Here is a 25,967-nt window from a genome sequence, read left to right as displayed (position 1 = left end):
GGTGCCTGGCGGCAAGCCCCGTGCCGCCAGGCGGTACTTATGATTTTGGGCAATTTTCCAGAATCTCAACACCTGCAAAGACTCCCTAAAAATCCCTTTCATCTAGGATTTATCAGTTCATCAAACCCTAATACATTGTACTACACCCAAACCCTCATTTAGGATACAACACACCACTTCCAGTCAAATTCTTACTTGAATCAAATCACACATTCAGATTCTTCATTACGCAAACCCTAACACGAGAATAATGCCCTAGTCACCCAATTTCCTTTCATTATCTTATAATTTCACAATAATTTACTCCCATTTAATCATTTAAAGAGGATTCAACACCCTTTCCACTGATTAGAAATCACCCAAAAAGTCCAAAGCACTAAACTCGAGTCAAAATTGACTCATGTCGCCTGGCGGGTGCTCATCACCGCCAGACAATTCAATCAGAACCCAAAAAACTAGGTAAACCACATGCGTCGCTTGGCGCCTAGGGATGTGCCGCCAGGTGGGTCCTCCCTTAGGAACCCAGAATTAGGCCAAAATAGCATAGCCCGCCAGGCGGTTTCTGGGAATTTTCAGAAACTCAAAATTTGAAAGAATAGAAATGGGTTTATGTACAATTATCACATAATTATCATGCAATTCATGTTTAAATAGAAATATTAACGTGTATAACTCCCCTAAGCGGGTTTCCTTTGCTAAACTTGAAAGTTCTTGTCTCCTTCTTTGATAAAAGAATGGCTTCACTTCTCTCACCCAATTCAGCTCCTGGATGGCACTCAACCTCACGTTTCTCTCAGATTTTTCTCTCCCTAATGTGCAGTATAAGCATAGGCCAAGCAAACCCTTTTTCTCACCTCTAATCTGCCTTTTAATTAGGTCTTAATGGGAGTTAATTAGCCAAAAACGAAAATTGGGTTTAATGCTTATGATAATTGCAATTCAAGGCCATTATGGAGTTGTTTTTCAGCCCCTTTGGTTGCCTTCACGTGGCTGCAAGGGTTTCTACCCCATCTCCTCTTTGCCAAAACAAGTTTAGCGAAAAGAAAGCTTAATTTGGGTTCACCAAGGTTCAAACCCATAATGCACAACCATTTAACCAATTCATGTTTCATGACAATTTATCTAATCCTATGATTATATGACCACTCCACATGGCCAAGCATAATTATAAAATAACTATAAATTAAATAACACACAATGCCATACATAGGACTTAAACCCAAGTCCTCTCACACAATCAAGTACTCTCAACCACTTGAGCTAGTACTTTTCCACGTCATACAATTTAGAATTTAATGCCATAAAGGCTCCCACTACCCACATTTATTAATTAATTAATTATTTAATTAATTAAATTCCACAGGTCTTATGTAAGACCTAGGAACAACTTGGAATACTTTAGGTAAAAATTAAATAGTGATTTATAATTTGATATGGATCTATAAATAAATTTAGTCATGACAAAAGACTAAATTAAATGAGTAATTAGAGTTGTTATTTATCTACTTTAAGAAATTATGGTTTGTGGAGTATAAGTGCTTTAATTCTTATAATGCATATTATATCATGTGATGGCATGTAGCCTAGTGGTGAAAGTTGTGTGCATTGGTGAGTAGGTGCAGGGGTTTGAACCTTGCGGGCGGAAAATTGGCTTAATTAATGTTGGTTTTAAAATTCAATTTTTTTTTCTTTGTTCCCACGTGGGGCCCATGGAGCGTGAAGGGGGTTCCAGGCATGCAGAAATATTGGGTTCAAAAATGCTGCAACCAATTGATGTTTCGTTTATTATTTTTTCCTTTATGTTTTTTTTTTTTTTATCTTTTAAAGTTAAATGACAAGGAAAATAAAATGAGCTAGAAATCTTAACAGAATTATTTGGGTTGGATTAGATAAAGTTAAACCCTAGAATTTTTCTTTAGAAAAAAGGATTAGAACGGGAGAAGGAAAAGAAAGGAAGAGTGCAAGTTAGAGTTTTCAGTGGCTGTGGTAGAGAAGAGGAATCATCTAGAGAGGTAGGGGAAGCTTTACCTTATTTTTTTCATTCTATTCGGTGTTGATGATGAGGTAAAACGAAAATACCAAAGCTTTATTTGTTGCAATATTTTGGTGCAGTTTTCGTTTTGGTTTAAGCTTTATTCTCTGATTCTTGAGCCTGTATCAGTACTGTTTTGGTGTTCAGACTGTGTTGCATACGTGCTGCATGCAATCTATGGTGGATTCTGATTCGTTGATGTTTGATCCATGCGTGTTTGGTGATATTTATACAAAGCTTTAGATTGTCATGGATATGTAGAGAAAAGGATTCATTTATGATATAAGTTCTTTTTTTTTTCTTTGCATCCTCGTTACAGTATTGTGTTACATGAGAAATTTTTTTTCCTTCATTCACTTGAAATTCTAGGGGGTGCCTATGACTTTTTGTTGTTGAAATCACGAAAAGTCATTACGTAGCAGGGCGTGGGGCGCATGGGTTCAAGGGATTCACTTTCTTTCTTTCTCCTTTCTTTTTCTTCATTTATAACCAATAAATACTAGTTTTATTTTCTTTTCTTATTTCTCTTTTGGTTTGATAGACCCGTGCCCTGTCCCATTAGATTTAGCCACGTACAGCTATTGTTACTTCGTTTTAACATGCAATTTAAGGAGGGGTTCCGTGCTCTTGTGATTCTTTCTTTAAAACCATTGTACCACTTTTAAAAGGGTTTGTTCACTTTGCAGATGGATGAGAATGGACTTTTAAAAACTTTCTCTTTCTTCCTTATTTCCTTTTTCACGTAAAGTTGTGGTCTGCATGTGTACTATGGTGAAGTGTTGAATGGTGGGCATTATCCTACTTCTTTTAAAATCTTTCCCTTTCTTTTTCTCTTTCGTTTATCTCAATATCACATGTAAATGTATGAGGGGGGTGGGGGGGGGGGGGGGGGGGGCACGAGTTTACTTTTTTCTCTTTTTCCTTAAACCATTTATATCACTTTTAATGGTATTGAACTCTTTCAGTTGGTGCAGATTATTCACGGAAAAAGGGGTTCAGGGAGTTGTCCTTTTTCTTATGTGTTTTTCCTTGTCTCTCTCACATGTTTTAGTTTTTTTATTTTTGTGTTAAGTGTTGGGGTGTTTCCATTCCATGCAAAGTTATTGTTTTCTCTTTCTCCCTCTTTCCTTAATTCTCTCGTGTAAATGGAAGGGGTGCAGACTACCACATAGGAGAAATTAGCGGTGCTTTTTGGAAAATTCAAGTGCAGCACGTAAAGTTGGAGGGGGCGAAAACAAGTTTTGTTTGATTGGATGTTTCTGGTCTTTCATCATTAAATTATTGTTTCTCACCACATTGTTTTGCTCTCTTTCTTTCTAGTTCACGTTTGGTGTTGGGTGCATGGGTGGGTTCCGTGAGTTGTTTTTCTTTTGGACGAGATCCGGATTCGTTTCTTTTTCTTTCACGGTGGGTTATATGAATTCAGGGTGCATGGTTTCTTAACCTCATTTCATGCATTGATGTGGTGGTGGGTTTTGTTATGGAGTTATTATATGAATGAGGTGATAGTATGTATTTTGTTGGCAAATCTGTAACTCTGATGTGTTGCATATTGAGAGTATTTTGTTTTGCTTGAAAGCTCTTGGCGGAATTAAATGTTGTGTGAGGTTTTCCGTACCTAGGAACTCGGTGAAGACTCTTTCGCCTGTGTGAAGCAATGGAAAGGGGTCCTCTTCGCCTGTGTGAACCAGTGGTAGAGGAATTGTTCGAGTGTTGTACTGTCTCGCTTGTGTGAAGCAGTGGGGAGGGGATAGATGTTTCACCTTATTTCGGCTCATTGTGAGTATAGTGCCCGATGTGCGATGCATCGACGTTTTTACTCATAATTCCTTGAGGGATAAGGGAGACAGTCTGGTTGCGTTAAGCGGGACACATCGAACCATATGTTCTAGGAAACTAGATGTTGTTGTGGGGTGACAGATCATGGAAAACCAAAGATTGATTATGATCACTATGTTTGAAGATTTATGATGAATGTGATGTTATGTTTGGTATAGTATGATTGTTTGGATTTGGGGTTTGTGTGTTCAAACCAAGGATGGATTGTGATCATAATGTTTCCGTGTTACTTGAATGCGACGTTGAGTATTATTGGACATGTTTTATTTATGAATTGCTTTTATGAATATCATTGTTTATGGTTAGCTTACCCCTATTTGTTTGTTTGTGTGTTTGTTGCCTGTGCGATGATCGTATAACGTGTGTTATACGGGAGTAGACGGTAATGCAGATATTTCTGACTCGAAGTAGATTGCAGAAAGGATGGAGTGGACTCGTGGAATTTTGATTACTTTTGGTTGATTTAAATTAGACAGTGAAGACTATGAAATCTTATTTTGATTTCTATAATTTAATTGGAACTTCTTTTTTATTTTTACTATTTCAAATTAATGTGTGGATTACCTATTTACATTTAAAGTTTAAGTTTTATTAAATACCTTTTTGTGATACAATCGTTTTACTTTTAAATAAATGAGCCATAACACCTTCTCGTGACATCTTAATTTGGGGTGTTACATTTTGGTATCAGAGCCAGATTTTCGAAAAAACTTTGGGATTGTGGGGAGTGAGCTTGTGTAGTTGATGTTGCGTGACTCTGAATTTTTTTATGTTTTATGACATTTAACTAGTACTTATTTGATTATATACATATTAGAGCAATGGCACGTAGATCTCAGAATTCGACCAACTCTGTGGACGAAATGGCTTAAGCTATTCAGCGGTTGGTCGACGCAATGCAACACCAACAGTCGTAGGTAGTGCACGCACCAGTGCAACATAACAATATGAATGAATTCATGTGTCACAAACTGCCAAAGTTCAACGGTAAAACAACTCCAGATGAGGTAGATGCATGGATTTGAGAGATTGAGAAGATTTTTTGGGTGCTCGGCTGTAGTGACGCATAAAAGCTGGAGTATGCTACTTTTTTGCTTAATGGTGAGGCTGAGTACATGTGGGGAGGCATGCAACGGATGATGGAAGCTCGTAAAGAGGTCATCGATTGGACAAGTTTTCGAACGAAGTTTATGGGGCAGTACTTTCCAGATAGCGCCAGACATGAGAGGGAAGCAGAATTTCTGACACTACTTTAGAGAGACAAATCAGTGCAAACTTATGTTGATCGCTTTGAATATCTAGCTCGATTCTACTCTCAGAATATGAGTGAAGAGTGGCGGTGCAAAAAATTCGAAAGGGGCTTGCGTCACAATCTGATGAAGGTGATAGTGCTTGTGAGGATCAGAGAGTTTCCACTTTTAATGGAGCAGGCAAAGATGATAGAGCAGTTGGAAGTAGACCCGCATCGAGTTATGAGGTCACACCATGGTATTAACAGTGGAGGTAGACAACATAAGAAACCTTATTCTAGACCTGAGCGTGGTGGACAGGGACCGATGAAGTGTTATGAATGTGGAGGAGCTCATCTCTGGCGTAATTCTCCTAAATTCCATGGGGCAAAGCCAAACAAGAGGAAGTGTTACAATTGCCAAAAGCCAGCTCACTTTGCGAACTCTTGTCTTGAGAAGAAGTTTGGAGAGCCTCAACAGCAGCAAAAGTCTTCCAGAGAAAAGACAAAGGCAATAGGAAGGGTGTTCGCCATGTCCGGATCAGAGGCAAATAAATCAGGTATATTAATTCAGGATACATGTTTGTTGTTTGGTGAATGTGTAAATGTTCTGTTTGATTCGGGTGCATCGCATTCGTTTGTATCCTTGGTGTGTTCGGAGAAGCTTGGGTTACCAGTCCGTGATCTCAGATGTGAGTTAGTAGTTTCTACGCCAGCATCAGGACAAGTCTCAACCAGTTTAGTTTGTGTTTTGTGTCCGATGGAAGTAGCTGGATGCAAGTTCAAGGTTAACTTGGTACGCTTGCTGCTAGAAGCGTTGGACGTGATTTTAGGGATGCATTGGTTGACGACCAATGATGTCATCATAGATTGTGGAAAGCAGAAGGTGGTTGTTCTGGACATAAAAGATGGGCATATTGTAAAATCACGGGCAGTCATACAAGAGATCAGAGAAAAAGTTGAATGCTACGTAGTATGGTTTGAAGAAGAAAAATAGAAGAACACAGAGGAGAAAATCATTGGCATACCAATAATGGAGGAATTTGCGGATGTTTTTCCAGAAGAAGTCCCAGGGTTACTACCAAGTTGGGAAGTCGAATTTGCAATTGATTTAGTGCCAAGAGCAGGTCCAGTGTCAGTGGCTCCATATCAAATGAGCTCCGCTGAGCTCGCAGAATTGAAAAAGCAAATAGAAGATCTCTTGAAAAAGAAATTTATCCGTCCAAGTGTATCACCGTGGGGAGCTCCACTTTTGCTTGTGAAGAAGAAGGATGGGAGTTCACGGTTGTGTGTTGACTACCGACAACTGAACAAAATCACGATTAAGAACATGTACCCTTTGCCTAGGATAAAGGATTTGTTGGATCAGTTGAGGGGTGCCGATGTGTTTCAAATATTGATTTAAGGTCGGGATATCATCAGATGTTGGTTAAGCCGAATGATGTTCAAAAGACAGCTTTTCGATCACGTTATGGACATTGTGAGTATGTGGTGATGCCTTTCGGAGTGACGAATGCTCCTACAATTTTTATGGATTATATGAATCGCATTTTCCGATCTTGCTTGGACAAGTTTGTGGTCGTATTTATTGACGACATTCTCATCTATTCCAAGAATCGGGAAGAGCATGCTAAACATTTGAGAACGGTGTTGGAGATCTTGAGAGAACGACAACTATATGGAAAATTGTCCAAGTGTGAGGTTTGGTTAGAAGAAGTGCAGTTTTTGGGGCATGTGATTTCTGCTAAAGGAATCTCAGTAAACCCAGCAAAAGTGGAGGCAATGTTAAAGTGGGAGCGACAAAAGTCTGTAACGGAAGTACGAAGCTTTGTAGGTTGGGCTGGTTACTATAGGAGGTTTGTGGAGGGGTTCTCCATGATTGTGGGACCTTTGACCCAGTCGACACGGAATGATCAACCTTTTATCTGGTCTGACATGTATGAGGCTAGTTTTGAAGAGATGAAGCGAAGTTATTGTTTTCTCTTTCTCCCTCTTTCCTTAATTCTCTCGAGTAAATGGAGGGGGTGCAGACTACCACATAAGAGAAATTAGCGGTGCTTTTTGGAAAATTCAAGTGCAGCACGTAAAGTTGGAGGGGGCGAAAACAAGTTTTGTTTGATGGGATGTTTGTGATCTTTCATCATTAAATACCACAATGTTTTGCTCTCTTTCTTTCTAGTTCACGCTTGGTGTTGGGTGCATGGGTGGGTTCCGTGAGTTGTTTTTCTTTTGGATGAGATTCGGATTCATTTCTTTTTCTTTCACGGTGGGTTATACGAATTCAGGGTGCATGGTTTCTTAACCTCATTTCATGCATTGATGTGGTGGTGGGTTTTGTTATGGAGTTATTGTATGCATGAGGTGATAGTATGTATTTTGTTGGCAAATTTATAACTCTGATGTGTTGCATATTGAGAGTATTTTGCTTTGCTTGAAAGCTCTTGGTGGAATTAAATGTTGTGTGAGGTTTTCCATACCTAGGAACCCGGTGAAGACTCTTTCGCCTATGTGAAGCAGTGGAAAGGTGTCCTCTTCGCCTGTGTGAACCAATGGTAGAGGATTGGTTCGAGTGTTGTACTCTCTCGCTTTTGTGAAGCAGTAGGTAGGGGATAGATGTTTCACCTTATTTTGGCTCGTTGCGAGTATAGTGCCTGAGGTGCGATGCATCGACGTTTTTACTCATAATTCCTTGAGGGATAAGGGAGACAGTCTGGTTGCGTTAAGCGGGACACATCGAACCATCTGTTCTAGGAAACTAGATGTTGTTATGGGGTGAGAAAGGTAGCGGAAAACCAAAGATTGATTATGATCACTATGTTTGAAGATTTATGATGAATGTGATGTTATGTTTGGTATAGTATGATTGTTTGGATTTGGGGTTTGTGTGTTCAAACCAAGGATGGATTGTGATCATAATGTTTCCGCGTTACTTGAATGCGACGTTGAGTATTATTGGACATGTTTTATTTATGAATTGCTTTTATGAATATCATTGTTTATGGTTAGCTTACCCCTATTTGTTTGTTTGTGTGTTTGTTGCCTATGCGATGATCGTATAACGTGTGTGTTATACGGGAGTAGAAGATAATGCAGATATTTCTGACTCGAAGTAGATTGCGGAAAGGATGGAGTGGACTCGTGGAATTTTGATTAGTTTTGGTTGATTTAAATTAGACAGTGAAGACTATGAAATTTTATATTGATTTCTAGTATTTAATTGGAACTTTGTTGTTTTTTATATTTTGCTATTTCAAATTAACGTGTGGATTACCTATTTGCATTTAAAGTTTAAGTTTTATTAAATGCCTTTTTGTGATACAATCGTTTTACTTTTAAATAAACAAGCCATAACACCTTCTCGTGACATCTTAATTTAGGGTGTTACATCTTACATGAGTCATATAGCTTGGAGGAGCTTATCCCATCATTTAGTAATCAAAGCTTAGTTATTTTGTTTGCCTTTGTATTTTCCTAACCTTGTCTTGTTGTAACTATCTTGGAATGGTCCAATTCAACTTCCCATACACACAACACAGTGTTGGCAATAAATGTCAATGAGTTTTAAATTTAAACTACATTTAGCTTAGAGATATACAAAATATGTGTCTATAGTCAAATGAAATCCCTTTGATTCTAGTTTCAAAAAAAATAAAAAATAAAAAGAATAAACTCATTAGGAGTTTTGTGGAGAAAGTTATGAGCAAAATAGTTAACAAAGAATCAACCCTTTGAGAAGTTTGGTGCAAGAGGACTTGAGGTAAACTTTGGTGAGAAAAGACTTGGTTATTAAGTAATTCTTTGTGATTCACCCCTCTCTTTCAGAGAAGTGATTGAGCTTCTTTTGCCTCCTTAAGTCTCTTAAGAAATTCCTTTTGAATTACAAGTTTTTGTTTATGCATGTCATAAAACCTAAGCATGTCTAGAGATCCTTCTTACCAAATTGGTAGTGATTCTAGTGAAGAGGCCCTGCCAAGTTTAAACCATTTGGCCCAAGAACTAAAATCACTAAAAATTTGGAGGAAGCAAGAGGCAATATTAAAAGAAAAAGAAAAGATTGAAAGAGAGACCCATCTTGCCATCCTAGAGGAGAAACTTAGGATAACTAGGCAAATGGAATAGAAAAACCAAGGAAGGGAGCATCATCACACATTTGCAATAGTGATATCAAGTACAAATGAAAAAGAAGAGTGAAGAAGAAAGAGATGAAAATAAGAATAAAGACACTTCCACACACTATAGCGAGATCAATTATTCTAAGTGTCAAAGTTACACACATAAGTCCAATGAGTGCTCTAACAAAAGAGTACTCATGTTAAGGGGCAAAGGCTTCTATGGAGATTCAAAAGTGGTCTTCTTTCCAAATTCCTCAAGTAGAATGGAAAGACAAGACCAAATAAGACCTTGTGTTAAAAAAGGAAGTCACTCCAAAAGCACATGGATTCAACACAAGGCAAATACAAGCTTAAAAAGGAAATGCTCTTAAAGTCCATTACCTTGATCATTCGATCAAAGAAGTCCTATCCTTGGGAGCTACTTGCTTTGGATGATTATTCTAATAACACTTACCTTGTCTTGTTTTTTTTTTTTGGAAGAGTATTTGATCTCGACAGAAGAAATCCAACACCTCCAATTGAAAGAAAGGTTTTTGCCATGAAGGAACATACAAATTTGAGGGCAAATCCTTTTCAAGGGGGGGAGGGGTATCCAAGTTGCTCTCATTTGTGAGACACATGCTTTTGTCAAGTGGCATGCTCATAATGGAGAAGATTAGTGGCCATCACTACAAGAAAAACGTTAAATACCGACGACAATAATCCGTCAGTAAAGACAAAAATTCGTTGGTAATTCGTATTTACCTACGGATCACCAACAACCAAATATCCGTCTATCAAATGTTTGTCGGTAAATTTTATCGACGGATGTTTTAGATCCGTGGATAATTATTGACGGAGATATCCATCGAAAGGAGCCGTCAATAATTACCGACAAATTTTCGACGGATTGATCCGTCGAAAATCACCCCTCTCGAACTGATGAATTTATCGATGAACTGATCCGTCAATAATTACCAGCGAACTTATCCTTCGGTTTTGTCGATAAGGTAAACAAATGCAGAGGGGTCATTTCTGACAAATTATCCGTCGGTAAATGGACATTTTTTTTAAGTTTAGTTTATTTCTTTCATATGCCTACCATACCTACATCCAGAAAATACCAAAACATACAAATATTCAACAAATCTGCAAATGCCATTATACCAAACACTCTATTGTTTAGGTCGGGTACCGAAGACATATATAAGCATAACAAATAATCCAAAACATCTCATATAATAGAGCATGATACCAAGTAGCTACATAATTAACATAAGTTTGTTACATAATCCATAAACTAATAATCTTCATAGTCAGGAGAAGATGCTTCATTCAAATTATCATCCTCCGAATTATTTTTTTGTTGAGGAGGTTTGACTGGGGTTGTTGAGGGATTTCAGAGTTATGTTGTTGTGCTTGTGGTTGTGGTTGGGACTGTTGAAGGCGAGTTTAAGCATCAGGAGGGAGATATTGTAGAACTAGTGATTGAAAGGATCTAAACTCGGACCTCAATTGCTCATTTTCCTCTAGGCTTCGTGAAAGTAGTTGCCTAATATTAGTAAGGTCCTCAGTATTAGAAGAGGAGAAAGCTGGTAGGCTTTGATTTGAACCTATATATTTTGCAACAAGTTGGCCAGCCCCATACGGTCTTCCTTTCTTTTTTCCTCCAACCATTTCAATCCAACACTTGGTCCTGATGTTCTTGTCCTGTGTAGGATCAGTAGAGGAATGCTCTTGTGTTCCATCAGCACCACATGAGGAAGCCTCATATCTGACTTGGGATATCCTAGTATGAAATTCTTCATGTAAGTAAAAATTAACCTATTATTATCCGATGGTATACATATATATATATATATATATATATATATATATATATATATATATATATAATTGTATAAGAGTAAATAATATTAAATATTAAAAGAGGCTTACATGTGTCCTCCTTGATCTCTCATCCACATATTGGTCGGTACCCTTTCGAATATGAGTCTGCTGAAAGACATCATCAAAAAACACGTGTCGTCCTAGCTCACGTTCTTGCTCAAAATATGTCATAAATTTCATTTGATGTTAAAATTTGAAAATGTAGGTGAAATGTGAATAATATAAATCTGTATACCACACGAAGGGCATGCTCGTGAGTGGTAATGGAACCACTGTGTGTAAGGCCCCACCCATTTCAGAAGCCCTATTTTTTTCTTGCTACTGCACATTTGTTACGATAGCTTGGAAAATTCCAATGTTCTAGCAGCAAAGTCCACACATCATTTGGAATCCATTTTGGCCTTTCTCCAGCCATTCTAGCTTCTCTAAAATGCTCAGATAGACGATGAGAAACTCTACTGTTGAAATTTCTCTTAATTTCATTCTCATGCTCTGGTGCCCATTGAACTCTCATCTATAACAAGACAAGTAAAACATTAAGCAGGGAAAGTAGTTAACATTTTAGTATAATAAGAAGGAGGTTTTAATATCACATTATCACATATAATAAGGAGTAAAACATTTTAATATCACATTATCACAATACCTTAAAACACTGCTAGAAATGATCCTTATTTGCCTCAAGTATTGATCCCCATGATGGCCAAGGATGAAGATATTGTTGCTTGATTGTCTTTGTGATAGCCTGTGAAGCAACTCTAGATGGAACAAATCTAAAAAGAGGATAAAATTTTCATAAAATGAAAGATGAGGAAGATATATATAATAAAAATAATTATTTATATTGAATTGGAAATATTACCCTCGACCAACAAGTTCTATCAACGGGCGGTGATGCAGAGGAGGGTCATATTTTGCATTTGAATCAGAATCAATAGTATTTGGTGGTTCAACTATATCCTATGGAATAGAGGATGGTGTAGAGTTGTCACCACTAGTAGAAGATGGTGCACTAGTCGAGGCTGGGATGGTATAGCATGAGGTGAAGGGGATGGTGCAATGTGTGTAGAAAAGCTATACACGCCTGTGTATGGAGTTGAGGAAGATAAGGATGGTATATGTAAGGGCGGGTAGAAGTAGGGACAACTAACCCTGTGGATGGAGGTAGAGAAGATGAGGATGGTATATGTATGGTCGGGATAGATGGGAATGGTCTGGGTGGAACCCTAAGCACATAATTATTACGTCTCTTTCTTGTTTTTTTTATACTTTCCCCTTATCAACTGATGGGTGTCGAGATGGACCTCCCGATGACATGATGTAGCGAGTTTATGATCTAAGTTGCAAATAAATTAACATGGTGAAAGACAACGAACAAAATAAATAGTTGCCAATTTATAACAAATTAATAATCAGACATCACAGTTTGCAATTTATAATATACATATCAAAAAACAAAAAACATATTAAAAACTTCAAGTACAACAACAACAAAGACAAAATTAGTGATTTGTATCACTATCATCATCATCATCATCCTTTTCCTCTTCCTCCACTTGTTCTTCTTCACTTTCTTCTTCTTCTTCTTCTTCTTCTTCTTCTTCTTCTTCTTCTTCTTTGTCGTCCTCTTGTTCTAACTCTTAATCATGACCTTGTATGTCATGAAATCCAGATACACGTTCTACTTCAATTACTTCATTGACGTGTTACATTTCGTTAACTTGGTAAGGGACATTCTTTTCCACCTCATTTGTTTCGATGCGACCTCTAGGCTTTATTTTAATTGCAACACACCAACCACATTTGTCTATTTGAGATGCTAGATATTTTACATAATTTACTTGTCTAACATTGTTTGTCAAAATAAATGGATCAAATGGTTGGTACCTTGAGCTCATGTGAATGTCCACAATGTTATATTTAGGATCCACTCTTGTACCTTTTCTATAGGGATCAAACCATTCACAAAAAAAGAGTACTACTTTCTTCGGTTTATTAGAAGTATTGTACTCTAATTCATATATTCAATAAATAATCCCATAAAAATCATCTTCACCTCCTTCGGTAAGGCCTTTCACATGAACACCACTATTTATAGTCTTTTTTCATTTGCTCCATGAATTAGTATGGAACTTGTACCCATTCAGAAGTATGTGTGTCATTCTTTCACACATTTCATAGGCCAATTTGACAAATCTCTTAGTTCTTGGTTCCGAGCACTTAATGGCTCGTTATAAACCTACAAATACAACATGCATAAAGAATTATGTTACGTGAAAGCATAATTGTATATTTAATGGTACGATACATACTTGATATTTAAACCATTGAGTAAACTCTGAATGAATACAAGCAGGAACACTCATCTCAGGTATTTGCTCGGACATAAGGAATGAGCTGCCCAAAATAAATTATTACAATGGTCAATTTAAATAGGCTTATGTATAATTGACCACAAATTTATTCACAAACGAGATTACAACATACTCAAGATAGGATTTGACTTCAGTGCAATTGTTTAACACATGAAGATGAACATATTTGAAAGGCTTTAATATTTCTTCTGAAGTGATGGTCATTAGGTAAGAACCTACGGTGTGAGTCAAACCAAGAACTTTTGCGTCCATAATTTAATATGAATGACTTATTGTGCTCCATGCAATACGGACAAGCTAATCTACCATGTGTGCCCCAACCAGATAACATCCCATAAGCAGGGAAGTCATTAATAGTCCATATCAAACATGCCCTCATCATAAAATTTTGTTTTCTTGAAACATCATACGTGAAGATACCAACCCACAACTTCTTCAAATCATCAATTAAGGGCTCTAAGTAAACATCAATAGAAGCCTTTGGATTGGATGGCCCTGGTATAAGACAAGTAAAAAATATATACGTTTTTTACATGCACAATTCAGGAGGAAGATTGTATGGAGTAACAATCATAGGCCAACAAGAATATGGTGTAGATGAAGCCTGAATATACAAGTTAAATCCATCTGAACATAGACCAAGTCGCACATTGCGTGGATCAGAGGCAAAGGTTGGATGTTTACAATCAAAGTGCTTCCAGGCTTCACCATCAAATGTGGTGCGGTTTGCATAGAAGCAAATATTCTTTGCAATCTTTGGATTATAGACAAATAGAACATTGACTTAGCTATAATTGGTTTTTTGCGCCTTGATCCTTGATGAATTGGGTGATATCTTGGTTTGTGACAAAATTTACATTCAAGCAAAGCTGCATCTTTTTTTCCACTATCGTTATCATAAAAGAGCATACAACCACTCACACAACAATCAATCTTCTTAGCCTCATATCCCAATTTTGAAACTAACTTTTTAGCATCATAATAAATTTTTGGCAAACTCATATTTGGTGATGTGAGATCTAACAAAAGTTTGGTGAAAGCATCTAAGCATTGGTTAGGAATATTCAAATTAGACTTATAAGACAAAAGTCTAACACATACTGACAATTTAAAGTCTACCGCCCCTTCAAATAAAGGTTGATTTTCCTTAGCCAACATATTATAAAACCTTTGGGTGGTTTCGTTAGGACACTCTTCTAAGTTAGTGTCGTTCGGTTGTTGGGCTGAATCAACACTCTTCTAAGTTAGTCACCATCTCTTTGATGTCACACAATTACTCCATTTCAACACTACGTACACCATATCTAAGTACAAAATTATCACCTTCATGTAAATCAACACGTGGTATATCTTCACCGTGTAATGTTCAAATCCAGTAATTTGGTATGAACCCTTTTTTATAAAGATGAACTTTGACAATCTCATCTGTCAAAATCCTTGTACAATCACACTTAATGCAAGGGCATCTAATCCCACCTTCAAGCTCAAAGTATTTAGATTGTCTTGTTGTTCGTACAAACTCTTCAATGCCTATCACAAAAGACTCCTTCAATCCTCTTCTTCCACTATAACAACGATCATACATCCAAGAACGATTGAAAGGAGGTTAGCCCACGTTCTATAAAACAAGAAATGCCTTAAATTAGAAGGGAGAATTGAAATTTGGTGAGACCTGTGTCTCCCCGTATTGGTTAAAATCATGTCATTGTGGGGATATATCTCAGTTATTAATTAAGTAAGATATCCTAAGTTTAGCATAAGGCTCTAGTCAATATAAGATATCACTTTCTTAGGTTGTCAAAGTGGAATTTCAACCCGGTAATGATTGTGATATATGGTAGGATTTTTTCATCTAAATGTTTGAAGCAAAATTCACAGTAGTAGGATGCTAAATTCAAGTGCTGGTGATTTTGGTTTTGGTTTTTTGGTGCTGGTGCTGGTGATTTTTTCATCTCCTACAGGTGCTGGTGATTTTGGTTTTTAGACATTATTTGTTAATAATTTTGAGGTAACCTATGTTTCGAAGCAAATAATGAAGATTGTCCAGCTTATGTTAAAAAAGTGATGTTGTTTTGGATGCTAGAGGTTCATACTGTTTACGCCATCTAAGAAAACATGTTGGCCATTATGATTTGAAGTTCACAAAGTTACTTTTGTGAATCATTATAAGGAGCAGAACAACTCATCTATGCTATGTTGCGCTATTAGTGCAAAATTCAAGTCCTATCCTGTGAGTTTTTTAGCTTATTATAAAGGGATGTAGTTATCATCTAACCAATTAACATAATCATTTGAGTTTAATAAATTTTATTCAAAATGTTCTTATTCGACCAAAATATGACTTTCTAGCTGAAAGCAAAATAAATAAAAGGAAAAAGAATAGAAAAAGAAGAAGAAAAAATAAATAAAGGGAAAGATAAATGTCAACGGTTGGTCAATGGAGCTTTGAAATGAAAGTTCTGAATCACAATTCCCAGCAATATTTACAAATGCACTTCAACATAATGCACTTCAACATAATGCAATAATTTGTTGTGTTTTCAATGAACCACTGAATTATCAACTTAACCTAAAACTATCAAAATTTTCATTTTATAATTTCCCAAAGTATGTCGTGCATATTATGGCATCCTTGATTATTATAAGAATCCAAGTATCAGCATCTTCTACTTAGCTACCTCATTATATTCACGCAAGCATTGTATACAAAAAAAAAACAAGTATAAAGTGTTGAATAATCAAAACCAAAACTACACGAAATTAGGAATCAACACATTTAGTTCAAAATTACTCGAAATCCCTAATCAAACAACATCATCCAACCAAAAATAGTAAATTAAGATTCAATTATAGGACTGGCAAGAGAAAGGGGAATATAGACACACCTAGCAATGGCTCAACTCTCTCACAAACGCCTCCCAATATTTGTTGATTCAATGCATGCAACTAGCAATGTCTGGAAAACAAAATCCAATCAGAGTGAAAATTGATGGAGAAGGTAAACCACAGAATAAAAATGGCGGCCAACAGTAGCAAGATCGCGGGAGGACGATAGTGGCCCTAGCTCAAATCGCTCAACCCACAAATGCACAGTCACAGCGGTTTCACGGTAGCCCTCGACAACGTAGCACTAAAGGAATCACAGCGACGACCTGACGAGTGAACTAGTAGGATAACGACATTGAGGGAGGAGGACGATGACCCTTGCTGAGATCACTCAACCCATGAACGCGCAGTCACGACGACCCTCGACAACATAGCACTAGAGGAATCAGAACGACGACTGGACGAGCGAACTGGTAGGATAGAGAGATTGAGAGAGGAGGAGGACGACCCTTGCTGAGATCACTCAACCCACAAACACGTAGTCATTGTGGTTTCACGGTGGCCTTTGACAACGCAGCACCAACGGAAGCACAACGACCAACGTATTCGTGAAGTGGTAGGATAGCGAAATTGAGGGAGGAGGAGGACGACGATTGTTGAGACGAAACTGAAATCGGGGGAAAGAGAAAGAGAAATCCAATTTTAATTTCATCGAGCACTATACCGCGGATATGATCCATCCCTAAACACACATCATCTGTCGGTAAATAACTCAACAATTTAAGTTATGACCTTACTGACGAATATATCCATCGGTAAAATATCCAACCATATCCGTTGGTAATTCCGTCGGTAAATCAGAATTACCGACGGACACATCCGTCGATAAATTATTCAACTACATCCGTCGGTAAATCCAAAAATCCGACGGAATCACATTCGTTGGTAAATACCCGTCGGTAATATGCGATTTTCTTGTAGTGCATGTGTCCTCCTCTTAAGGGAGAGGATTTTTGCCTTGGTCTCCAAGTTTGTAGAACTAGGGTTTTGCTTCTCCATTTTGTGAGGCACCTTTAGGGTTACCTAAGCTTATAAAATGGAGGTGTCTCCCCTATGTAAAAACTGTTGGTATCGTGTAGCAGAATGACTAGACAGTGGTAGAAAACCAAGAGGGGGTGAATTGGAATTTTATAAAACAATAAAAGAATTTCTCAAAATATTAATGATTAACTTAAAGTGACAACTACTTTAAATGCAACTGCAGATAAATAAAGAGTTTAGGGAAGAAGATAAACACTGATATTTATATTGGTTCGGATCGAAAGACCCTTCATCCAGTTGTTAATCTTTTAAACAAAGAGATTAACTCAATCACTATAATAATCAGAGTAAAAACAGATTATAAAAGAGTAAAGGATTAGAAAACACCTCTCTTGAACAACTACAAGAGATGAACAAAAACTCCGCTTGAGTCACATAGAGGATGACCAACTTTCCTAGGAACAACACAACACTCAATCTTCTAAGAACTCACTTAAAAAATGTTATACCTCACTCACACTAAGCTTTTCAAATTTTAAGAATCTCACAGAGTGTAACATCCCTAGGGAATATTACTTAAAATAAATATTTTAAGTAAACATTTTCATTAAATAATCATCTCAATAAAATTCCCAACGTGGGAAAAATTTATTTCATTAAGTTATCGCGTCAAAACTCATAACGGGCTCATAATTCATTATAAGTTCCCAAATTTTGCATTTAAACATAAATTACAATTCATTTAAAACCCTAGAGCTACTCCCATGCTAGCCCCTCACTCCGTCATCTGAACATCCTCAGCACCACCTGCATCAACATCTGCTCCCGTGTAACGAATTACACGATCATCGCCACACACAAACAGAAAGGGTGAGCTGAGAAAATAAAATAACAAGAATATAAACACAAGACAGTTCATTTACCCATCTTAATCATTATCTATAAATCTTGGCCAAGACCCTAACCCCAAGACTTATCAGTCTTCAAATCATACAATTGGTTAGCCTTGGACTCGGGAATCTGATGCTCACACGAACCTGCCCGCTCGTGGTCCTGCCTCTACGAACCTCCCCGCTCGTAGTCCTGCTCTACGGACCTACCCGCCCGTAGTCCAACACATGTGATCCACCAGCCCCCGTACCTCCCCGCACGTGGCATCTCTCAACGTGAGCACGGAACATACGAACCTCCCCGCTCGTATCCCCACGTGAGAGTAACTTGATATGAACCTCCCCGCTCATATCATCACATGTCACACCATCCATGAACCTACCCGCTCATGGCACAGCATCTCCCGATCCAAGCAAAGCATCAGTTTCAGTTAAAAATAGCACACCAAAATACACAGAACACAGCGTTTCCGCCAGGCCAGATCCACACGCCGCCAGGCGAAATTGCTCCAGACCGCCTGGCGGTATTCACCTTCCGCCAGGCTCCTGAGTTCTCCCAGACCCCACTGTTTTCTCGTCACCGCCTGGCGGAGCAAACCTTGCCGCCAGGCGCCACCCAGTGCAGCGCACTCCCCTGTTAAGACCATCGCCTGGCGGTTATCAGCGTACCGCCAGGCACCATACCAGAACAGTGCTTTTCTGGTTTATGATACCCCGTCACCCCAAATCTACCATTTACTCACTCCCAAAGTTCACAGGAGAACTCCAATATTAAGCCCACGCATAGGTGAATTTACAACTAATCATATGTAACCAATTATATGTGTTTTTACCTCTATTATTCCACTCCCTTAAGTTCTCTTTCATCTAACAAAATCGCAGACATATAATAACCACTCCATCCATCCTAAGGCTGCTATCATTTCAAATATTCTGCCATCACACCCCTAAACATACTGCATGCTCTTGTCAACTCTCAGTTCCTTACTTCTCTACTACCCAAACCATATACTCCTTCCCTCTTTTGCTTTCTTCCATCTTCTATTCATCCTTGACCAACATTCCAATACCAAACATTTCCTATTTCCCACCCTTGCTCACATTTTCCTTTGTTTGATCATCAATCTACACTACATTTCCTATTCCCCACCCAACACACTCCAGATTTCTCACACTATCCTGATAGGACACTGTCGCCTGGCGGCCAATCGTCCACCGCCAGGCGGTGCATCAGTTCATGGGTATCATACCCAGATTTTTTTGCACACACGCTCAACACCCAAGATTCCAGAATCTAATTTCCGCTTTCGCCTCTAACAATAATCATCAATTTCACATAATTTTATTGCGCACGCTCTCCTTCATATCACTCATCCCATTCCATTAGGTTTCCAAACATCGCATTACATACCCCATTTCAATAATCAACGAATTCCCTCTTTTATCCCACGATTCGTACACTAATGTCAATTTAACGCGTGCCAATACCAGAAACATCGGGGTCTTTTACGACCTCGCAACTATAGCCAGAAATTACAATCAACACAAAACAACATACACACAGGGCAATCAAACAGTGTCAATACAGCGTACATCGCCTGGCGGCTCAATCCCACCGCCAGGCAGTTCATAGCAGAAACAACTCAATTAGGTCAAACTGATGTGCCGCCTGGCGGCACCTTCATGCCCGCCAGGCGGTTTCTGGGCAGATTCCCAGAATTTTGCGCGAAACAGCGTCAAAGTGAAAGGGAAACTCATGCATTCTTATACAACAATACATATTAATCAAACACGAAATAAAACACAACAGACAGCTCCCCTAACCTGGATTCTTTGCCCAAATTCGACTTTGTATGCCTATCCTCTCACTAAACCTCCTTAGCCTTTGTTTCCAGTCCAAGCCTCTGCGATTTCAGCCCAACCACTTCTCCCAATCAGTCCCAAAACTTCAGAAACGCCTCTGCTTATGAGTACCACGAACCCTCACTGCTATTTCCTCTCTTTTAACCCTTGCTCTTACTATCTCTCTCCCTTAATTACTCCTTTAGATGCTTATACGAGTTTTAAAATAAAAATGATATTAAGGTTACCCAATTTGCTTAATTACCCTCTATTTTCCAGCCCTTAGGTTACCCCTCCTTGGCTGCTAAGTCTTTAACCTTTCACATTCATGCACAAGAAAATTTGGCAAAAAGAAAAGTAATTTAGTTCTCAACAAGGTTTGAACCCACACCCATGCACATACCAAACCAAGGCCAAACCATTCAACCACTTCATATTTCATGATAATTTCTTACAATTTTAAGGATTTATCATGCCAACACGCATCCAATATAAAACACACAAAAACACACAATTAAATAACATCCAAGTGGCACACATAGGACTCGAACCCAAGTCCTCACACACAATTAAAGTACTCTCAACCACTTGAGCTAGCACTTTTCCACGTCATAACTCCTCGCATTTATTGCTTTAAATATTCTCATTATTCGTCCTAATTAAATAATTAATTAAATAACTATTTAATTTTCCCGGATCTTACATTACACCCCCCTTTTTAAGATTTTCGTCCTCGAAAATAAAACTTACCAGGGAATAAGTACGGATAGGATTGCTTCATGCGATCCTCCATCTCCCAGGTCATCTCCTGGGTAGTCTCATCCCACAGCACCTTCACAGTCTTAATTTCCTTCCCCCGCAGCTGCTTCACCTGTGAGTCCAAAATTCGCACTGGCCCAGTGCTCACCGTCAAATCCTCCCGAATCTGAATATCGTCCGACTCTAGTATGTGTGACGGATCTGCAACATATTTCCTCAACTAGGAAACGTGGAACACATTATGCAGATTCGTCAGGTGTGGTGGTAGGGCTATCTCATAAGCTGCAACCCCAATTCTCCTCAGGATCTGATAAGGCCCAACAAATCTCGGTGTTAACTTCCTCGATTTGATGGCCCTCCCAATACCAGCCGTTGGTGTCACCTTGAGGAACACATGATCTCCAGCCTCAAACTCGAGAGGTCGTCTCCTCTTGTCTGCATAGGACTTTTGTCTGCTCTGTGTAGCCTTCATCCTCTCCTGGATCGTCCTAACCTTCTCGGAGGTTTGCTGTAAAAACTCAGGACCCAACACTAATGATTCCCCATCCTGGTTCCAACACAGTGGCATCCTACACCGCCGCCCATACAATGCCTCATACGGAGCCATACCGATGCTGGTGTGATAACTGTTGTTGTATGTGAACTCCACTAAGGGAAGCATCTCACTCCAACTGCCCATATGATCCAATGCACAAGCCCTCAACAGATCCTCCAAGGACTGAATGGTACGCTCCGACTGACCATCAGTTTGAGGATGATATGCAGAACTCATCCTCAGTTGGGTCCCCAACGCTGCCTGCAATGACTGCCAAAAGCGAGAAGTGAATCTCGGATCTCTATCTGACACTATACTGGCCGGCACTCCGTGCAACCTGACCACTTCCCTCACGTACAACTCAGCCAATCTATCCATTGACCACTTCTGATTGATAGCAAGGAAGTGAGCACACTTTGTCAACCTGTCCACTATTACCCAGATTGAGTCGTGCCCCTTCACAGACTTCGGCAAGTGAGTGACGAAATCCATGGCAATACTATCCCATTTCCACTGAGGGATGTCCAACGACTCAAGTGTACCCCCTGGTCGCTGATGCTCAATCTTGGCCTTCTGACATACCAAGCATGATGCCACATAGTCTGCAATGTCAGTCTTCATCCCATTCCACCAGAAGGACTGTTTCAGGTCGTGATACATCTTAGTCATACCTGGATGTATGCTAAGACGGCTTTTATGGCCCTCCTCTAGAATCTGTTTCTTCAACCTCCAATCTCCAGGCACACAGACTCTATCTTTGAACCTCAGAATACCATCCGTCCCAATCCGGTAGTCTTTCCCCTTCTCAGTCCCTATCCAACTCACAAATTGCTGTAACTCAGCATCATCCTTCTGTCGATCACGGATAACTCCCAGTACATCACTAGTCAGCGTAAGCACTCCACATTTGATGCAATCTCCACTCAGCTGCATACCCAGATTCATATCCCGGAGCTTCCCAATTAACTCCAACTCCTTCACCATCATAGCTGAGATGTGCATCCGTTTCCGACTCAAGGCATCCGTAACCACATTAGCTTTACCAGGGTGGTAAAGCAACTCGAAATCGTAATCCTTGAGATACTCCATCCAGCGCCGCTGTCTCATATTTAGCTCTTTCTGATCGAACAGATATTTCAGGCTTTTATGATCACTAAATACCTGAAATTGGGAGCCATACAAATAGTGTCTCCATGTCTTAAGAGCGAACACTACAGCAGCCAACTCCAGATCGTGGGTAGGGTAGTTTTTCTCGTGCACCTTCAACTGTCTAGAGGCATAAGCCACCGGCCTCTTCTCCTGCATTAATACACAACCCAAACCCTGATAGGATGCATCGCAGTATACCTCAAACATCTTGCTGGTATCTGGAATAATCAGAATTGGAGCGGTAGTCAACCTCCTTTTCATCTCTTCAAAGCATTCGTCACATTTATCAGTCCATGAGAAGGGTTGATCCTTCCTAGTGAGTTGAGTTAATGGACTCACCATCTTAGAAAACCCTTCTACAAACCTCCTGTAATATCCAGCCAATCCCAAAAAGCTTCTGACTTCTGTTACAGTTTGAGGTCTCTCCCATTTCAACACCGTCTCAATCTTACTCGGGTCCACTGATATACCCCGTGAAGAAATTACGTGCCCCAGAAACTGTACTTCGTCCAGCCAGAATTCACACTTGGACAGTTTCCCGTATAACTGATGTTCCCTCAGTACCTCCAACACAACTCGCAGATGGCCTGCATGTTCCTCCCTATTCCGAGAGTAGATGAGTATGTCATCTATAAACACCACCACGAATTTGTCCAGATACGGTCTAAAGATGCGGTTCATATAATCCATGAAGACAGCTGGGGCGTTTGTCACTCCAAAGGGCATCACGACATACTCGTAATGTCCATATCTCGATCTAAAGGCTGTCTTCTGGACGTCCTCTGGCTTGACTAAGATCTGATGATAGCCAGACCTCAAGTCAATCTTGGAGAATACTCCTGCCCCTCTGAGCTGATCAAGCAAATCGTCGATTCTAGGCAGCGGGTACTTGTTCTTTATCCTCAACTTGTTCAACTGACGATAATCGACGCACAGCCGAGAACTACCGTCTTTCTTCTTCACTAATAACACCGGGGCTCCCCACGGTGAAGCGCTGGGTCGGATAAATTTCTTCTCTAGCAGGTCTTCTATCTGACTCTTCAACTCTGCTAATTCAGCTGGTGCCATTCTGTATGGCGCTGCCGACACTGGACCCGCTCCAGGGATTAGATCAATTGAGAAATCTATATCCCGGCTGGGTGGTAACTCGGGTATCTCATCTGGAAATACGTCGGCATATTCATCCACCACCGGTATCTTACTGATCTGCTCTTCTGTACTCATCTTCTTCTCTTGGGCCACTATCACGAAACAAGTCGCCCCATTCTCCATCTCTTTCACTGCCTCTCCAGATGTCACCAACTCTATCCCCTCTGTTTTTGGGAACACAATTCTGCGCCGTCCACAATCAAGTACCACGTGGTTGATAGACAGCCAGTCCATTCCCAGTATGACCTCCAATCCCTCCAAGGGCAGACAGACTAGATTCACCTTGAAGCGTCTGCCCTCCACTTCCATCAAGCATCCAACACAGGCTATGTTTGTTGAAACCTGTCCAGATGCGGGTGTCGAGACTATCAACTCGCATCCGAGGTCACGAGTGGACAACCCCAATTTCTTCACACAGTCATGGGATATGAAGGAGTGCGAAGCTCCTGAGTCAAATAACACTAGCACACTGTTACCATAAAGCAAGCAATGGTCCAGAATCAGATTACCTGACCGGGTGGCCTCTGTGCTAGTCATGGCGAAAACCCGGCCTGCGGCTCTCGGCCTGTCGGAAGAGGATGGCTGAGGTCGTGATGTTGGTGCAGTCTTCCTATTAGGACACCTATCGGCAAAGTGTCCTGGCTGATCACAGGCATAGCACTTACGAGTGCTCATGCCACTGCCTCCGCTGCGGGCGGGTCTAGTACAATTTCACTGAAGATGTTCACCCCCACAGTTATAGCACCTCGGCCTCCACGAAGACGCGGTGGGTCTACTGTAGGGCTTCTTCTGGAATCTGCCCTCAGTACTATTCCTCTGTGTACGGTTCACCTGACTGGGTCCTTTCTCCAGCTGCTCCACACTCTTGGCTTGCTCCACCAAGATAGGGAACTCTCGCACCCTCAGTGGCACTATGAAACGCCTCAATTCATGCTTGAGGCCGCCCTCAAACTTTCTACAGCGCCACTCCTCTGTCACTGTCTGAGAATAGAATCTCGAGAGGTACTCGAACCTCTCCACATAATCCTGCACTGACAAACTTCCCTGCTGCAGGGTGAGAAACTCTGCCTCGCGCTCATGTTTAGCGCTATCCGGGAAATACTTCTCCAAGAACCTCGCCCTGAAGCTAGTCCAAGTCACCTCTTCAGCTCGGTTTATCATCTGTTGTTGCATATTCATCCACCAATACTCAGCCTCGGTCACCAGTAGAAAGGTGGCAAAGTTAAGCTTCTGGGCCTCCGAGCACTCTATCACCCTGAATATCTTCTCGCACTCTCGGAGCCATGCATCCGCCTCATCTGGGGTGGCTTTCCCAGTGAACTTAGCCGGTTTGTGACGCATGAAGTCCTCCATGGTCACTGGTCTGACAGGCGGAATCATAGCCCGCGGGGGCGCTGCCACAGGCTGCATAGCATCCACCATCCTGTGGATCGCATTAGCAATCTCATCAGCGCCAGCGGTATTTCTACGCCTCCTGTTTGCCATTGCCTGTGCACGCCACATATTTCAGCTGTTAAAATCAAACAGCTAAAGATCAAATTATACTCTATTAATTCTAGCAACTAACACACATCAATCAATTTCACACACAAACGTCAACTCACTCCCCAGTTTGCCCCAAAAGCATCAAAACGTTTGCTCTGATACCAAATGTAACATCCCTAGGGAATATTACTTAAAATAAATATTTTAAGTAAACATTTTCATTAAATAATCATCTCAATAAAATTCCCAACGTGGGAAAAATTTATTTCATTAAGTTATCGCGTCAAAACTCATAACGGGCTCATAATTCATTATAAGTTCCCAAATTTTGCATTTAAACATAAATTACAATTCATTTAAAACCCTAGAGCTACTCCCATGCTAGCCCCTCACTCCGTCATCTGAACATCCTCAGCACCACCTGCATCAACATCTGCTCCCGTGTAACGAATTACACGATCATCGCCACACACAAACAGAAAGGGTGAGCTGAGAAAATAAAATAACAAGAATATAAACACAAGACAGTTCATTTACCCATCTTAATCATTATCTATAAATCTTGGCCAAGACCCTAACCCCAAGACTTATCAGTCTTCAAATCATACAATTGGTTAGCCTTGGACTCGGGAATCTGATGCTCACACGAACCTGCCCGCTCGTGGTCCTGCCTCTACGAACCTCCCCGCTCGTAGTCCTGCTCTACGGACCTACCCGCCCGTAGTCCAACACATGTGATCCACCAGCCCCCGTACCTCCCCGCACGTGGCATCTCTCAACGTGAGCACGGAACATACGAACCTCCCCGCTCGTATCCCCACGTGAGAGTAACTTGA

The 25,967-nt window shown here is 40.1% G+C and overlaps 2 protein-coding genes across 2 annotated transcripts; one reads left to right on the top strand and one right to left on the bottom strand.

Moving 5' to 3' along the window:
• The first annotated feature begins 5,193 nt into the window (after positions 1–5,193).
• Positions 5,194–6,096, top strand: LOC114187798. Its single transcript, XM_028076171.1, has one exon. The coding sequence runs from the start codon at positions 5,194–5,196 to the stop codon at positions 6,094–6,096; it is 903 nt and encodes a 300-aa protein (XP_027931972.1).
• Positions 6,097–24,357: 18,261 nt separating this feature from the next.
• LOC114187797 lies at positions 24,358–25,131 on the bottom strand. Its single transcript, XM_028076169.1, has one exon. It carries the CDS (start codon positions 25,129–25,131, stop codon positions 24,358–24,360), a length of 774 nt encoding a protein of 257 aa, XP_027931970.1.
• Between the last annotated feature and the right edge of the window lie 836 nt (positions 25,132–25,967).

Source organism: Vigna unguiculata, chromosome 6 (genome assembly GCF_004118075.2).
Source record: "Vigna unguiculata cultivar IT97K-499-35 chromosome 6, ASM411807v1, whole genome shotgun sequence".
NCBI lineage: Eukaryota > Viridiplantae > Streptophyta > Magnoliopsida > Fabales > Fabaceae > Vigna > Vigna unguiculata.
Note: the sequence above shows the minus strand (reverse complement) of the source record. Positions and strands in the feature narration are given on the sequence as shown.

Bases quoted from the DNA above. Each gene is read 5' to 3' on its own strand.
- LOC114187797 (XM_028076169.1), bottom strand. From the start codon at position 25,131: ATGGCAAACAGGAGGCGTAGAAATACCGCTGGCGCTGATGAGATTGCT.
- LOC114187798 (XM_028076171.1), top strand. From the start codon at position 5,194: ATGAGTGAAGAGTGGCGGTGCAAAAAATTCGAAAGGGGCTTGCGTCAC.